Source organism: Ceratotherium simum, chromosome 3 (genome assembly GCF_057802395.1).
Source record: "Ceratotherium simum simum isolate JZ-2026a chromosome 3, ASM5780239v1, whole genome shotgun sequence".
In the NCBI taxonomy this organism is placed as follows: domain Eukaryota; kingdom Metazoa; phylum Chordata; class Mammalia; order Perissodactyla; family Rhinocerotidae; genus Ceratotherium; species Ceratotherium simum.
Window position 1 is genome coordinate 86,040,532 of NC_141902.1, and position 18,719 is coordinate 86,059,250.

The following is an 18,719-nucleotide window of genomic DNA, read 5'->3' on the forward strand; positions in this document are numbered from 1 at the left end:
TTCATTGCCTCCTGATAATCCCCCAGCTTCTCATCATGACATACAGATTACTACAATGATAGGAACATGAAAAATTAAACAGGATCATGCTGCAAAAAGAAGGGATATTGAAACGTATACTACATTATGTTGTTATATTACTTACTATCATCCCACACAGAGGACGGCTTGCAACACTGCTTTGCTTGCTCTTGCTACTGTTGGCGTGGTGAAGTAAAGAAAACTCTCCTAAGTTTCTATCTCCTCTATTTTATGCCAGAATTCTTAATGGGCAGGAGCATCTTGGTAGTGGTAAGAGGATGGAGGAATAAAGCAGAAGGAGACTACAGAATAACCAGTCTTGCCACTGGAAGATTCCTCAGGGGAAAGGGTGTCAATATATAAGAATTATTTTAAAGAACAAAATTAATAAAGAGAAAGCTTACTGAACAGGGAGGAAGATGTACGAAACCCACATTTTGATTCTAAGAATATAAGAGAAGAGTCATTGCCCAGGTGTTGGATTCTGGCAGGTGCGTTAGGCAAACGGTGACCATAATGGTTTCAGCAATGATATGCCGAAGTAACTCCGACATGTTACAATTCCAGCAGCCTCCTCACAATATTCCATCAGTTATAATAAGGCTACCCAGAACAATTCTCCGTATATGCGCTGAACTGCAGTAAACAGTTTCCTAGTCTTCACTGGTTGATCTCTCAACGGGTAAGGTAAGTGTTGTCATTTGTGCTGAAATACAATTCGGACCAGAAAATATTTCAGTTCTCGAACAATTTTCTATTTATCTATTGTCTACTTCATTATCTTTTCATAGTCTATGAAATAAACTCCGCTGTTTTTGTTTTTTCTTTTCCAGCACCGTCACTTCATGAATCTGACGTGCCCCTGGCACAGCAGAAGATGCAGCACCCTTCTCTCTGAGCTTCTACTGTGGAGAGAGAGCCTGTTGCACTGCCCATTTCTCAGCTTCGTCCTGAACAAAACGTTTCTCTCTCTCTCTTAATCATTAGAACGCAGGTCACTTTGTTCTCAAAACAGCTGAGTTTGAGGACTAGCTGCAGTTAAGTGAAGTACGTTGGTCTCATTCAACATTACAAACAGCTTTGCTCACCTTGAGTCTCCAAGCACAATTTATCATCTGTTTCGTGAATCAAGGCTATGGCCTGGTTTACTACAGAAGTAACGACATCAGACTGGATAACCTATTTCTTAAAAATTTTAGCTTACGTTGGGCATAAGGTGTTTATGAGACGAACTCTTTAATAAAAATATCTGACAGGCTCTTCTATTAGAATAACTGCTTAAGGCTATCCACATCTAATATTGGCTGTAGAGAACATTAAAATATCTTTCACCACTTTTAGAGGGATGGGCTACATGAGAAGACAGATTACTTCAGATTCTTTAAAACAAAAAGTCTTCTCACTTATATACAAATGTCAGACATAAAAAATGCCAAGCTATATATAAATTTATTAATACTGAATAGATTTAATCACACAATAAAAAGCATATTTATAAAATAATGAATTAATTGAAAAAACAATAAATATCTTTTTTTACATTAGAGCATTGGTGCCTTTATCTTCTGCAAATATCTTACTATTGGCAATATACGTAGATTTAGGTTATTAATATCTTTTAACATATTTGAAAGGATACATTAATTTTTCTGTATATAAAATACATATTTTAAAATTTTTAATGGAAAAGAAATTCACCATAGTATATGTGTATATATGTAGTATATATATATATTATGTATATAATACATACATATATTATTCCAATGTCCTAAAATACTAGGAAAGTAATGAGGATTTAATTTTTCCAAAGTTTAATATCTTATGACTATATAATCATAATTTCAAGAACCACTAATGAGGAATATCCTTTCTACTCTGACCACAGGGGCACAGTTGACTGATTTTCTTTTTCTAATTGTTACTTGCAAAGATATAGATAACTTTAAAATAGGCAAACCACTGACAACAGGGCTCACCAAGTGCATCCATTCCTCCTCTAGGACATGAGGCCCCTGCATACTGCAAACTGTAACCGTGACCTCCACTTGGACCACTGCCAAGACCTGCCCTCATGGACTTCGCCTTACCAGGTTCCCTGAATCTTAGGTGAAACAAACTTGAAGCATCAGTTATTATGGTTATTTGGTATTGTTTTTAAGAAACAATCAATTACCACAAAACAAAAACGAAAAATCTATAATGAAAGAAAAGTAGGAAGGTTGGAAAGTTCCCTTTTGCACTCTATCTAAAACGTCCACCGTTCTTTGAGAATGCCCCTGGTTATTCAGAGTAAATGTATTTCTTTTTTATTTGCAGGGGTGAATATTCTGTTCCTTGAGCAACTGCACTGGAACACTCATTTATACAGCAAGGCTGACTGGAAAATGCTGGGCATGGGGTATAAATAGTTACTTATTTCTTAAATGTCCTGGTACTGGCAATTACGGGTAGCTCTTGCGATCCACGATCAAGTGACGTTGGCGCTGTTTACTGTATCAAGTGAACTGGTAACAATAACAACAATAATGTGTGATTCCCCCATAGGATATGATCACAAACCTCTTGGAGGTATTAACTACATCCCTACTGCTACCTCACCGCCATCTGAATCCATTTCTTTTTTCACTTAGAAAAGTTACTATTCTCTGGATTAGGTCCGCTTTGTTGCCCTAAAGCAATATTCCTGTTGGGAACAGACTGGAGGATTCACATAGGAGCCTGCCAACCTATAAAGAACATAGACTGTGAAATTTGATTCTAAAAATAAATATCAATACGGTCTAAAGACATGTTTAGCTAATGACAAGGATCTTTGCTTCAATTCAGAAGAGTGATAATTTTCTCATAAATAATACAGAGATAGTAAAACACCAGGGCATTTAGTCAAAGCACACAGCATTATTTGATTTCTAACCACTGCTTTTCGTTACCAGAATCCTTTGGTACTCACCTTCATCCATGCCAAAACTATCTACTGAATATCTTGAATATAAAGAAAATGACACCAACATTTTCCCCCAAAATCACTCTTCTGAAAAGAGGGTTTTGTTTATATTGTGGTCTTTACCAAGACTCCCATTTTTCAGGTTCCTCTCCTATTCACTTTAACAGTCAAAGTACTCTTTGGAGAAGATACATTGGCCTGAAACAACCTCCAAAAAACTAGTTTGGGGGCTTTATGAAAGTCACCTGATAGAATGGGTAAAAAAACTAGGTTTTAAAAAAGTGTTTCCACAAATGGATGCAGTCATAAATAAGCCTTTAAAGAAACTTTTAATGCATTGCAATTAGTGCCTGGAGATCACAAAATATACAACTACAGAAAGAATTTTCGAAAATACTGCTCGAAGCCATAAATGGGTTCTTGGGGCTGGAGACAACATCTCCTGAAACATCAGCAATCAGATTCAAAAAGTGCTGAATCTAAACACTTAGATGGAAGTAAAAATATTTGCTCTGGAAAACTGGTAGATAACTCTAAATGCACTTGAGTGACAACAAAATTACTCATGTCAAAGGCATACATTAAATGTTTGAATTAAGTATTTTCATAAACTATAAGTTTTAAAAGGAAAATTTCTAAATCAATATGAGACTATAAACATTTACAACTAAATTAATGAATATTAGAAGTAATCATTAGAAGTAATCATTAAGAGGGGCCGGCCCTGTGGCATAGTGGTTAAGTGTGTGCACTCTGCTGCTGGCAGCCCAGGTTCGGATCCCGGGCAGGCTTCGACGCCCCACTTGTCAGGCCATGCTGTGTCCGTCCCACATAAAGTGGAGGAAGGTGGGCACGGATGTTAGCCCAGGGCCAGTCTTCCTCAGCAAAAAGAGGAGGATTGGCGTGGATGTTAGCTCAGGGCTGATCTTCCTCACAACCCTGAGATGAATTTATATATTCATATTGGCCAAAAAACCATTTTTGGATCTTTTCACTGGCCTTTTCCTTAAGACAGAGATCACCTTATTTCAGGGGCTTACAGTGTAGTGATCTCTATCTGTTCATTTTTTGAGGGAGGGTGAGGAGAACTCCTTTTTTTTTAAACTAAGTTTATATTTTCCATCATTTTTGTAATATAAAGTGCTTAAAATCAAAATTCTCTTTTCCAAAGTTTAAGCTTCCTCAAACTCAGTCTCAGAAGTTCAGAAGTTACACAAATATAGTGTAATTGTTTCTATGTGGAAGAAAGAGAAGACCACATTCTAAAAGTATGAGATTAAAAAACTGACATGCAATACTGTGTCAACAGACAGAACTATGCTGTATAATATTCTTTGTATCCATCAATTTACTTGGTAAATAGCACGTCATGCAAGTGTCTATATTGTTAGTCAGTAAAAGGGAGTAATTTGGCAGTAAGTGGAGATTCGCCGTCCGATCAGACATTGGAATGTCTGGATTCCTCTCGTCACAGTCGAGCATAATTCAGGACAAAGCAGACATGCTTTGTTCAAGATAGTGAAGCACCAAGAAAATTTTGTATAAGACAGCGTCAACTGCAAAGTGGTCCATGGCCAAGACTTCGGTTACTGTTACAGAGAAGTGCCAGCCAGGTTGGCTCTCACACTCAGATTTAGGAATCACGTGGTCTATACTATGAAGAATGAAACACTGTCAGCACAGAGCACTGAGAGGGAGCGAAGGCAAGGAGTCGAATCTGTCCTTTGAGGTACTGTAGAAAAGCTTTATCAACAAATTAATTTAAAAATAAAGAAGTTGTGACACTAATTAACCACCAATATCTTTGAAAGCCAATCGTCTAGTACATTATCTAATCATAGTAAAATTATTTGAAAACAATTTTGTGAAAAATCTTCATTAAATGAAAAAACTGCTTGTCTGCATCTTTTATTCTTCTGTTACTCTACTGGAAAGACCACGATCGCTGCACACATGCTTCTACTTATGAAAACATGTTGCTTTGCCAAAAGATCATTTCAAAGCAGGAAATATATAAAAGCAAAAATGATTTAAAAATGAAAATGTTTTATACCTGAGAAATCAGCTGCTAAGAGATCGACTGCCTTTAAAACTTTCACTTGTAAAATGCCGATGTCCTTCATATCTTTCAGGGAGTTCTGTAAGCACTGGAGGGGAAGAAAAGTAGATCACAAATGAAAATAGTGTTCTAATATACTATTTAATACCATCAAGCCCTACAGGAAGTACATTCTAGATTTATCCTCACTTTTCTCATGTAATGCTTAGAAAAGTTCCAAAAGGCATTATATCAGTCAACAGGACAGTTAGGCATTTACAGCAACCAGATTAGAAGTGACTGAGAATTAATTAACTACAGCTTCAAAATAAACAAATTACAAAGCACATGCAATCTACTTTTAACATCGCCCCCTGGTGATAGCACAGATATCCCACTGGGAAAATGTGTATGGAACTACATTCATTCTCTCTTTCCCCTTCTTTCTCTTTAATGAGACTTTTAAACCACCCAAAAGGCAACATAATTCCGACCTAGTTAGTGCAAACTTTATGGATAGCAGAGGACTAAACTTGGACCCTTCATAGATACTTGTTACCACTAGAAAGAGAGGAGGGATGGAAATAGAGTGAATTTTCTGGTCCATGTTTTAGCCAGCTCATTATATTAGAGATTGAGCATCTAGTATCACCTGGTATTTATATTTACTTTAATTTTTAGTTTGCATGAGCCAAAGCTTGAATATATCCACTGATAATTCTTATGCATGTATAGCAATATTTAGATATCTATACACACTGCATCCTTCAGAAATTGTGCATGAAAGAGATAAGCAGATAAACTCTCTTCGCATGCCTCCAGAACGCTTCTGCTGAAAAAGATGTTGCTTTCAAACCTTTGGATATAGTATTTCCGCCATCATTAGATCACTAAAAATCTGTGATAATCCGACCCTAGAGATTTATGGAAGGATAGTAAAATCCTTATTATTTAGGCATTTCAGGAGAGAAAAACAAAAGCTTAATAACAGGTAAGGTTTGCCTAACCTAATATGCACCATTGCTAAGAATTTTTGAAAATTGTTTCAGCTCTGTATTTTCAACATTAAAAAAAAAAAAAACTAGTATTTAAGCTAAGATGAAAACATTTGAAATAAAACACTTCTACAACGTAGAGGTGGGAATGCCTTTGAAGATTATCTATTATTACAACCTAAAAAACAAATCAAGGGGGCTGGAACTTGTGTCTTGTAACACAGCCTTCCTTCCCTCTCACACGCTAGCCAGGTCACTAGCTGAAAAAAACACTTGATATTTCTATTTTGTTAGCCTCTTCAAACCTCTCTTCAATTAGTACTCCTCAAATCCTGAGGCATTATTCAAAGCAGTCATTACGATCTTATCTAATGTCACCTTATAAATACATGACATTCCTCATGAATTTGGTAAATTTTGCAATTTATCCATGGGAAAGTTTGGGAAAAAGCTTAATTTTTCACCGTCACATTTTCATTTGCTAACTAAAGTCATCACAGAGAATATGAATGGTGGAATTTGTTGAAACTTCTTTAGAATGTGCCAACCTCGCATGCAAAATCTGTGTTGACAATAAATGTGTGGCTAAGTTTCCTACTCCCAAAGATACAGAATTATTCAATTAATCGATACACCTGCACAGTGAAGAATTTTGGAGGCACTAAAGTTTATGCTGAGAATAACATTCTCATTAAATAGGGATTCATCTTTGCCTCATTTTCACGCCACTTTCCTAAAACATGCCTTTCGTGTGTGGCAATAAAATAAATGTATTGATTTACAAACAAGATGGGATAAAAACAGAATTCAAATAAAGACAGCTGTAAAGCCAAAGTACAAAAAATAAATGAAGAGGACAAAGCCATCTGATTTAAAAATGCTGAGTGGACTTTTAAGCACACTGTGACTACTTAGGCAAAAATCACAAACTGGTGTTATTATCCAGGGTGGACAGAATAACAGTCTCTGTGTCTGCCTAGACTTAGGCTTTGCTTTGTAAGACACAAGCATTTTCTCACTTGATCCTAAGAGGTTCTGGAAAAGTATAACATTGCAAATATTAATGGTTGGTAAAAAAAAAAATGCTATTTTTGTGAACACATGTTAAAATTCCTATTTACATATGCAGACATCTCAACAGTAGTTCGCCTCTTTGAGGATTTCAATTTTCCCCAGAGTTCCTAAAAGCTAAAAATTCAAAATACCTTCTTTGGCTTTTAATATAGCAAGGCAAACTGTAATCTACCTTCACCTTCTCACTAATGCATTAACCTCTAGGTCTGATGTCTTGTTTTATGAGATATACCATTAAACTTTGAACAAAGATCTCTTTTTATGCAGTGTTTCAATCATAGACTTTGTTTTAACTTAAAAGCGGTGGCGAGGGGAGGTGGGAGCAGCGTAATAGGCAAAGCACTCACGTATCGCTGCTCAATCTGCTTTCTTTCGCTGGGGTCTGCCAAGGGGCACACACACAGATCGGAGACGGAGACCCCCGCACAGGGAGTGAGTGTGATCAACATCAGCAGAGCCCCCAGGCAGCTCTCCAGCGGCAGCTCCAAGCAGTTGGCTTGCTTCAGAGGGAGCGCCGCGATATCCACTTTACACCTGGAAAAGTTGCAGGAAATGAGAAAGAAAAGTGATTAACTCACGGCCACTTTGGAACCCCCAAAGCACCTGATTTTTATTTCCTCATCCCCGAAACCGCACTCTGTCTGGGCCTGGGTTTACTGAGCAGTGAAGGTAGCAGGCGCCCCCTGGCTCATAATACTTACTCCCAACCTAACACACTCTGAAATTAAGGATAGGAAGAGGTAAAGAAAATCAAAGAGAAGGAGGCAGGGAGGGAATGGCAAATGAAAAAAGAAGAGTCGGATCTTCGCCGAATAAGGTCTGCAGAAAGACGAGATCAAGAAATAGGCAGGAAAAAAGTTTCAAAGTTTAGGCGTTATGGATGAGGGCTTTGTACGGCTTCTCTGTGCTGTGTCTTTCACCAGGAAAAAGAAGAAAGGGTCATGGTTCAGAAAAAAGGAGAAAAGACAAGAGAAATGCAAGGAGAGGGTTAATGGAGAAACCATTTTCCTCCAGATTAATGCCAACTGGCGAGTTTTTATTTAAGAAACATGTTAAGGTGTTTTCCTAATAGGCCCAGTTCCACAGGGTTTCCCCAGGTGGATTTCTTTTGGACAAATGGAGCATGAAGTGCTGTTGATTGATCCCATTTCAGCAGCACTGCTAGGAAAGGCTGTACCCATCTGCTATAAATTGCATGTTTTCCGCCTCTTAACAGCCAATGTTCTGGCGATGTTGAAAATCTCAAACACATTTAAATACAGAAGCAAACACCAAAAAGGGGGGCTCAAGTGCTAAGCCATTTATGTGGTTTAACACTGAAAACTCTGGGTTTGCCTGGACCACACCTGCTATATTTATGCACAGGTGAGTAAAGGAGGCAGGGTCCAAGTAGAGAGAGGGAGGGAAGGCAGTGGTAGTTCCCAGATGTGATATGTGTGTGTGTGTGCGTTTGTGTGTTATTCTCATTTGCCCTCCATAGTTATTGAATAAGATGAATATTCAAGACTGTATAAAAGGATGGAAGCACTGACTTTCATAATGTGCGACAAGGATGGACTCTTACCCTAAATCTTCAATGGACTTTGTATGTTTGCAGAGAATTAGAAATAGGTGAACTTCCCTAATATATAAAGCAATGACAATTTTGAGACACATGGATATGTAAAAAGTTTTAATAAATTTTAAAGAAAGCTTGCAATCCCTTCCCAATTAAAAAGAAAAATAGCAATATTACTAAAAGTCTATACCAGTTTTTATTACAGAATAAAAAAATTTTAATACTGATGTACCTATAAAATTGAATTTATGTGGGTATTTATTTTCTAATTACCAAAAGTGATCCCAGCTACCAGAAAAAGTGGCAATTAAAGCTTTTACAAGTATTTCTACTGAAGACACATTACAAAAAAAAATCTTTTTCAATAATCCTCTATGATTTGAATCAAAACAATTCTTTTTCTGTAGCAAAGAAGAAAATTTTAAAGTTAAAATTTACTACTGTGAAAAGAAGGGTTACTAAATATTTTTATTTCATAAGCAAGTATGTAAATGGGGAATTACTTTTGCTTGAAAAAAAGGGAAGTCAAATGCTTTACCTCATTTCTACAAAACTAAGTACCCACGACTCCTTAACCAATATGGCAGTTGTACATTTGCTTAGAATACTAAGCATTATTTTACACTGTTGTATACACTTTCATTTAATGGAGCTCTTTTTTATGAGAAGATGAATGATTCCAATGTGTCAGAATATTCTCCGGTGGTCACTTTCATTAGTCCAAATTACCAATAATCTATTTATGGCACATTTATTTTAACATTAATAATGGCAATTTATTATTTATTTACTTTTTTGTGTGTGAGGAAGATCAGCCCTGAGCTAACATCTGCCAATCCTCCTCTTTTTTTGCTGAGGAAGACTGGCCCTGGGCTAACATCCATGCCCATCTTCCTCTACTTTACATGGGATGCCGCCACAGCATGGCTCGACAAGCGGTACGTCAGTGCGCACCCAGGATCCAAACCGGGGAACCCCAGGCCGCTGCAGCGGAGCGTGTGAACTTAACCGCTTGTGCCACCAGGCCGGCTCCGGCAATTTATTTTTGTCCTTTAAAAGTTTACCTTTTTGTTGTGATGGTGGTTTTATTCATTTTTTGAACAACTAAAAGTTATTTAAAGAAAAGAGCTCTGAGAACAAAAAATGTTTGGGAATCAAAATGATGCAGAATTAGGCAACAATAAAATTTTTCTGGGATAGTTCAAAATAGACCTGACTAATTCTAAGAAGTCATCTAAAAAGACTGTGAGCAATATGAGCCTATTTACAAAACTTTGCAAACTCTCCTAAAGGCACAACTTACTTGAACACAGCAGTTTATTATTTTAAACAAACGTTGAATCACATACCAGATGAAATGCAAAGTAAATATTGGGTTTCTTCTCAGAAATTATACATTTTCACAAACTTTTCAGTCATTTCCACCTACTGTGAAATTTTTGCACGTATCTTATTTTTAAATATTATTAGGATAATGAAGAAAGAACACCTGCATGAAAATGGCCCTGCATATTTTAGATAAAAGAGCCCCATAAACCACAGATTGGGGATTTCAGCACAATCTAATGGATTCTACATTCTCAGTTAACTAATGAGTGAATTCAGCCAAATACTTACTTTCATTTTCTTAGTAACTTGAAAAAACAAATTAAATTAATATATCAGCATCATATCAACCAAAATTAAAACTTAATCCTTTTGCACATGGGTTATGACCCAGCCTCTTAGGGTCCCTGCCCATGATGTGAATTGATGTCTTAAGTCTTAAGAACTAATTTAAAGGTACTCTCTCCCCAGTGTTAACAACTAGCTCCCCTCTAAAGATGACTTTCTATAAACTCTCTACAACTGACCTGCTCTCTGCATCTCTTCTCTATTTATTCCCACATTCCGGAGGAAAGAAGGAAAGATGGGAGTAAGAAGAAACGAACTTCATACAGAACCTTCTCCTCTAGGCCTCCCATTTTCCTCTATTTCAAGACCTGTCCACATTGCTCCAGCTCATCCTCATGTCTAAAGGTCAGCCAGAGGCTGGAAGAATTATTTGCGTTAACCTCAAACTAGGAAGGGGATTACTGTATTATCAGCAAAAGAAGTATAAGAAAATTTTTTTCTTTTTGGTGAGGAAGATTATCCCTGAGCTAACATCTGTTGCCAGTCTTTCCTCTTTTTGCTTGAGGAAGATTGTCCCTGAGATAACATCTGTGCCAATCTTCCTCCGTTTTGTATGTGGGATGCCAGCACACCATGGCTTGATGAGCAGTATGTAGGTCCACACCTGGCATCTGAACCCGCGAACCCTGGGCCGCTGAAGTGGAGTACGAGAACTTAACCACTACGCCACTGGGCTGGCATCAGAAATTTTTTTTAAAAAAGACTTTTTCAGAATTTCAGATACTTTTATTGCAATACTCATAGAACCTTCTGAAGAGAGGTAAGTATCACGTGAACAAAAAGGCTTTTTTTAGGTTCAAGTAAAGTTAAGTATTCTAAACTCTGTAAGACAAAAACATTCTGAAATATATTCATCAAAGGCATAATCTTGAAAGGAGAATCTGGGCTTCTTTTTCCATTTCCTATAGTGTACCAGATTCTACCCAAAGAAAATACTAAATAATTTGGTTGGTCTCTTAATTCTTTCTAGTCGCTACTGAAGCATTACAGCATCTGTTGTCTTTTCCAAAGTTTTCTTTTATCTGTTTAGTTACCTGCTAAGGGTGGAGTATAGGACTAGCCCCTGAGAAGGCCGAGGAGAAGAGATCCAGCCAGCTTCCCGGCAAAGAAAATACCCGCTCCTCCTCCCTTCTTTCACGTTCCCATAAACACTGCTCACTCACTGTCTGATTCCAGAATGTTACAGGTGGTGTTAGGTATTCTTTTCTCCTCCATTTTGTATCCCCTAATTTCTTCTCAAACTACACAAATGGAAACCTTTTATGAGCATTTATGTAAACTTAGCTTACTAGTGTGGATGCAAATTTTCCTTGAAAAATAAACTAAGTTTTAGATATGTGGTTTAAAAGGCTCCCATAATGAATTTTTCAATTATCATTAAAAATCACACCAACATTAATAAATGATAGGCACTTAGACCATTTTTTCTACGAAGGGTAAAGAAGTAAATATTTTTAGTTTATGGGCCATATCGTCTCTGTTGCAACTACTCGATTTTCCCCTTGTAGCATCAAAGCAGTAATAGACTATGTAAACAAATGAACCCAGCTGTTTTTCAATAAAACTTTATTCAAAAACAGGCAGCCATCAGGATTTGGCCCATGGGCCCTAGTTTGCTGACCCCTAACCTAAAGAAATGCTAATAATTTAGCTGTGGTGAATTACACCATTGGAAGTATTTAAAAAATTTTCAAGGTTAGTTGCTGACAATACAAACACACTGATAAAGATATCAGAGATATTGACCTAAGAATAATTTTTAAAAAATAACTTTTAACTCAACCATAGCCCAAGAAACTCTGGCCAACATTTCCAACAATGTTAGTTAATAAAAACTGAGAAAGCAATAAAATTTATAAAATTGCTCTTCTATCTGATAGAAACTGTGGAAAACACACGCCCAGAGCATCTATGCAAGAAATGTGATTAACGGGCATTACTGTATTAGGGCTGTTCCCATGGCATCGTGTGGGACCTCACATGCGGGAGAGTGACAACGTGTGGACAATGATTCAGAAGGTGCTACACACTGGCCCTTAGGTGACTGGGAAATTCTCATTCCCAAGTTGGATCTTAGAATATTTGGTCAATAAGAGCTCCACTGCGATAACAGGCTTTGTATCATGGAAACAAAATAGCAGAGTCACTCATGCCTTTGTGCCTGGAGAGGAGCTGCCATGGCTCATTTGCAGGAGATGGAACCCTATGGCTTTGTGACCTCACTCCTGCTCTCCTCTCTAGTCTCACCTCATGTCACCACCCACTCTTTTCACTCCTTTCAAATTTCTCAGAGAGACTGTGGTCTTCCTCCTCTCTAGCCCTTTGCCTATGTTGCGCTATCTTCGTGGAGAGTTCTCCTGCAATCTCCTTGTCAGGCTAACTACCACCCCTCTTACAGGTCTGAGCTTAGACCTCTATTCTTCCAGGAAGCAGCCCCTTCCACTCCCAAGCCACTGCCTGCTGACTTGCAGTAGCTCAAAATTTATGAGTGCCTGAGGAACGGATCCACATCTGTAACATTCTCCACTGAATCCTCAGCACTTTGCAGGCTGTCTGATACACAATGTGCTCTGTATTTGTTCAACAAAATGAACAAACAAACAAAAGAATGCCAGTGGCATAATGAAACTCAAAGGCAAAACATCCAAATTATAAAGGCTCTTTTTTATGTTAACTCACTAAATCCTTTGCAGTCTCTACTCTCCCTCCTGTATAAGAAAGGAATGGAAATAAATATATTTACTAGGTGCCTCCCAGATTGAAAAGTCCATGGTTCTATTCACCTGAAGAAAACAAGGACTCAATTATTTTTTTTCCCCTCGGCAACAGGCATATATTAAAGCTCTCCTCTCCAGCCCACAGGCAGTTAATGTGCTGATTTAGCATTGTTTCTGACCTCCTGTTCTTGTCTTTCTCCATTAATCCCACAGCATTTTAATGTTTTAATTCAACACATAATTTTACCATATCAGTCAGCCAAACCTGCTCAAGTTTCACTTGCCATGATAGCTTTTAACCTCTTATTCATTACCATAATTCTATGTTTTATATTACAGACTGGTCAGCTTTTAACTTAAATGCAAGGGGCAGAAAAGAGTGCTATAGTCTTAAAAGCTGTAAATCTCAGAGGCTAAGGAAAGGGGTGAACAGGAAGAAAACGGCGAATGTGTCAAGCCCGGCTGTAAAAGCAGATCAACGACATGGGGTGCAATTTGTCCAGAGGAATTTCCCAGCCCTGATTCTCCACTGCACTAATAAACTGGTTGAATGTCAGAGCCACTTTCTAAGGCACCACACGGGATAGAGGACTGACTCTGAGGCAGCCCAGTTAAAACAGGCTTGTGGACTCTCGTTCTTAACTTCTCCAAACTAAGTTAAGTCTAGAATATTCTATAAGTTAATCTCTAGAATCACTCTGAAATGTAAAATATATTTTAAGAAAATGATATGATTATTTTGAAATGGCACAGGTTTACAATGGGATAACCTATATTTATATGCTTGACATTTTGTTTAAAAGTTGGAGCAGGTTAAACTTAGCTTTATTTCTTACTCCCTCTAAAAGTTCACTGTCTCTGGACCATTGATCGACTCCAGGATCAGAAACTGTTTTTTTTTTTTTTCCTTGCCCATGAATAAACACTTAAGTTGGTGGGCACCAGGCTTCAGGGGGCATTGGATCTGCTCGAGCACCTTCCTCCCACCAGCTCATCTTCCTCGGGAGTTCCCTGTGGCTCAGTGGAAGCTCACAGATGGACCACGACACAAGGGGACTTCAGAAAGCTCCACCTGACTCAGGGGAGCCTGGAGGAGGCTGGCTGCCAGGCAGGGCCATATTTTAACCATCACCAAGCTAGCAACCCACCAATGACAACGTGATTTCTCTTAACATAACCGATCACTACTCCAGCTTTTTGTCTACAGCTACAAAACCCAGCATCGTTCAAGCTAATCTACACCACTCAATCCTTCGAGTCAATGAACGTCCTTCCACTATATCCTCAAAGATATACACTGCTCACTTCTACAAAAAATGTCTATACTGTTTTGAAAAAGCAAAACTATGCTGAATTTGACTAGTCATGTTTCATTTACTTAAATTGCATAATTTTAGTTGCAAATGTTGTAGGGATATATAATTACTATACATAAAAATCTCAAAATTAATAGTCATAATGTCTACTATTTGAGTGCTAAAAAAGACCTAAGTATCAAATAGACATTGTTGCTGACAGTCATGATGACCCTGCAAGTTGGCCAGTGACCCCATAACACAGATAGAGAGCCAGATTTCACCAGCAAATTTACTGCCCAAGGTCACACAGCGAGCAAACGGTGTGGTTACCAGCGACCCCGGAATGTGCAACTCAAAGGCTGGTGTTTCTTCTCTCATTCTCTGAGAATTTCCTCAGAGAAGCCAAGTAGAGCTGTAAATTACCAGCATCAAGGTGTTATCCAAAAACAAGATAGGAGACAGGCCTTAGGAGACAGTTATGACTCACTCACAGCATCAAGAGCCTCCTACTGCATTAAGGTATTTTCCTACAGCTGAGAGATAAATAACTGAGCCTTAGAATTGCAACAACAAGGAAAATGAAATGAGAAAGAAATAAGTGAAAACTTTAAAATGAGAAGGAACAGTAAGTAACAGGGCTGTGACATACATGTGCCAACACAATCTCTCCTTTAACTCTGAGAAGCACCATATTTTTTAGCGTAGGTTTCCCCCAACCTGGAAGTTCTTTGCAGGGTAATGCCGTGTAGCCAGCTCCCAAGACATACTTTTGTTATCTTTTGTACCTCAGGAGAGGAAAAAGGAAAAGGATACCAAAAAAATCCTTTAAATCCATGCAGAGGAAGGACAGAATGGCCACTGGGGCAGGTATATGTCTAAGTCACAAACAGGAAATAGCTAAAATAATAAATGAATACCAAAATGACAAAACATGGAATAAAAGGGACAGCTTAAATTATTTTTTGTGTCTGTAAAGAAACACTACTCATTTGGAAAAGCATTTCCTATTATGTGAAGGCCGCATGACAGCACCATGACATGTGGAATGAAAGGGCATTATGCTTTGCACCTACTAAAAGAACAGGTCGGCCATTCATCACCGGAGGCTCTAGTTCCCACCATTCAGATAATGCTCTGGGACACGGAGTTCTCTGCATTTGTACATTAATATAACTTATCCTTGCTCCACGGGCTAGCACAAAGTGTCTGATCCTCCCACCATGGGTGTGGGCAGGGCACTGGTATGGCACAGTGGTGACAAGTGTCGGAGGCAATGAGAAGTGTCTGAGGTGTCTCAGTCACCCTGTGTAGGTGGAGGAGGGAGAGACAAGACCAGACTAGTATCTGACAGGTGATATCTGTGAAACGCTTGACCACAGGAAGGCCTCCTGCTTGAGCTGGAGAGTGTGGCATGACCTAGTTTGCTCTCCGAAAGCACAAATCTAGCCTGGGAGATTGCCAACGAAGCAATGACTGCTACTTGCTAGATAACCATAGAGTTGGGGATGAGGGGGCCATGCAAAGCAATACAACCAGAGCTATGACACATGGAGGATAGAGTGCTGAGGTTTTAACTGGTGGCAGTGCTGCTCTACTCGGGGGTGTCTGGACATGCGTGATGGAATGTGGATGTGCTGTGTGTGTATGTGTGTTTATTTTCCATGCAAACATTGGGGAAAGTTACTGGCATCAGGTGGGTGAGAGCCAGGTTTGCTAAACATCCTGCAACATCCCAGACAGTCCCATGCAACAGGGTCCCTCTGTTGAGAAACACTGGAGGAACGTTCCATGAGTACCAAACTCTCCACCCACCTATCTCAGGATGAGCCACTGACGTGGGAAGGGTGATGCCAGCAAGAAGAGCTAACACCGCGCCAGACACTGTGCTAAGTATTTTACGTAGAAAAATCACTGCACGAGGTATTGGGTTAGCTGGGTCTCATCCCATTTCTGCCTCTAAATTCCTTGCTGATGAAAAACACGTCACCTCCCTGGGCCTCTACATTTCCTCCTCTGTAAAATGAAGGGGTTTTATACCAGATGAGCGTTTTCAATCTTTAGTTTTCAGCAATAAACTCTCCCCTCAAATGGAACCCCAAGAGAGAGCACAGCTGAGATGCTCTGGCCCCAGGGGAGAGGTTTTAGGAGACCCCCCATTCTCCAAGGAGTGACCCCAAGGCACCTCCCTGACCCCAGGGTTCCAGAGAACTTGGTTTGAAAAAGACGACAAACAGCTGTTGAGGGTCATTTAAACACTTATGTTCTAAATTTAAGGTTTGTATAAAAATTGTATGTGTACGGGATGAACAAAAGGCAGAAAGAACTTGGTCTTTGAAAACACAGACTCTTGACCCAGCACTCGCTGCTCTGAAGTCCATGGCCAAGTTGTTTGTAAACCTCTTGCACTCCATGTCCTCATCTATACAATGAGAAACATGCTGCTAACTTTCAGGGCTATTTGAAAGATCAGAGATGATATATGCTTCCACCAGCATTTCCCTCATGCTCACTATGGGCCAGCATAATCTCATGTAACTGTATTCTTACAACAGCCCTATGAGGAAGCCATAACTCTCACAGTACCGTTCGTTATGTATGGGTGAGTCCCTCAATTAAGCTGCGATGGTCCAAAGTAAAGAAACGAAAGAAAACAGATCTGGCCTTAATAGATGTCATTACGGTTTGCCACAAAGTTCATCAAGGACACTGAAAATTCTCCATCATTTTGGGACACCTAGCTTTATATTCTTACTAAATTAGATGGTATTTCACTAAGTACCAAAACCAAAAGTATAGGGTATATCGGAAATTTATATAAACATTTCCCAAAGAGTCTGAGATGGTACATTATCTTTCTCAGAGAATTCCTGATGCATACTGTTTTCCTCTGTTTTGATCAAAACTAAATGACATTTACCAATTTAAAAAAAAAAGATTAGGGTTCAGCTTCTGTATGGCTCCCTGGGGTGGGGACATGAGGTTTTACTCCAAGCCCAGACAGGTCAAGACAGTCTCTCAGCCCAGCCTCAGGCAGAGACAAGCTCTGCATAGTACCACCCCCCCGCAGCCCCCAGATTAGAAAGCAGAGCAGACTCACGTGCCCAGACGCTCCTCGTGCTTTTTGCTGTCCTTTCCCCACACTTCAATGTCCAAAATGCCCATCCTGTCAGAGAAGTAGTGAAAGTCAAACTGTTCCCGCCACTGCGGATTTGCACTCTTACACAGTGTCTAGAAAACATGCAGTTATAATATTTATTTTCTTAAAATGCCATTCATTGCTACAGCAGCTACACATTCATTTCATTTCTACACTGCAGGAGATCACGATGTGCCTCTCCCTTACAAAGTTCAACTTTCCTTTTTGGAATGAAAGAGACTTCGAGGTTTCGTGAATTGCAAAACATCACTAGTCCTTTAGCTCATGGCCAGATTCAATCATTTATCCACCAAGTTAGAAAGAATACCATTACCCCACAAGAAACCGTAAATTATATTTATATATGACATATCTCAATAGACATTTTACAGTTGTTCTCTCTTACAGAAGTTATTACTATTAGTTAATCAAATGCAAGTAACATTTTTATTGGCACGCCCATTCAGTGCTGGCTTAAGAACTATATAAATTAACAGTTTGGGGTCTTAATTAACATCTGTCAGATGCATTACATGAGAAACCCATAACTTGTACGTTGCTGCCTATTTTTAAATCTGAGTTTACTGAATCCAGGCACTAGAGTGACAGAAAGACTAGGAAATCTCACTGCAGCCGAACTTAAAAATTAATAAGCATCGTTTGAAACATCCACAAGTGTTTCTGTGTTCTCCAAAAGTGATTTCAAACTGCTTATGTGTTTGATTCATTGGCAAGACTTTCATTTTTGTTTTATTTATGCAGAGATTCAATTTGTGAATAAAAAGTGAGCAAAAATGCTGGCCACTGAGTATCAGGCTCGAAGGGCACAGCCTCAACTATGAAATCCTGGCGCCAATCACTCCTGCACGGGAAAAGGGACCACTCAGACCTCAGCTGTGGCCCACCTCACGTAACATCACTTAAGCTGTTTGTCACATTGGGCGTACTCTAACAAATCACAGAATTTAGAAACCACAAAGAAAAAAAAACCTGTTAGACCACAAATTAAATGCAATACTCCCCAAAGGGGAATGTAGGAGATATTGGACTAATTCTACACTTCACCTTAGTCCAAAACGCTAAGTGCGCTTAGTGATGAATAATTTTTCTATAAATCCTTAGCCTGACCCTGGCTGGCTAAAGGAATCTTAGTGGAGAGATGTGGTTACCTTGGATACACTCGCTGTGAAGCACAGCCTGAACTACCTGGTTAAAATAATTATCTGCGTATTTCTGCCATAAGTCGCCCTCAGTTTTTCGC

General features: G+C 38.9%; 1 protein-coding gene across 4 annotated transcripts in view; it reads right to left on the minus strand.

Moving 5' to 3' along the window:
* MCTP2 (multiple C2 and transmembrane domain containing 2) overlaps positions 1 to 18,719 on the minus strand; it is a 232,977-nt gene that overhangs the window by 109,717 nt on the left and 104,541 nt on the right. For 3 of the 4 annotated variants that reach the window (XM_087428888.1, XM_087428886.1, XM_087428887.1), the window contains 3 exons: positions 17,420 to 17,550; positions 7,423 to 7,609; positions 5,022 to 5,115 (listed from right to left, as the gene is read on the minus strand). In XM_087428888.1, the coding sequence (XP_087285014.1) occupies positions 5,022 to 5,115; positions 7,423 to 7,609; positions 17,420 to 17,550 (412 nt within the window). The remainder of the gene's footprint in view (positions 1 to 5,021; positions 5,116 to 7,422; positions 7,610 to 17,419; positions 17,551 to 18,719) is intronic. The other variant, XM_087428889.1, reaches the window with a different exon arrangement.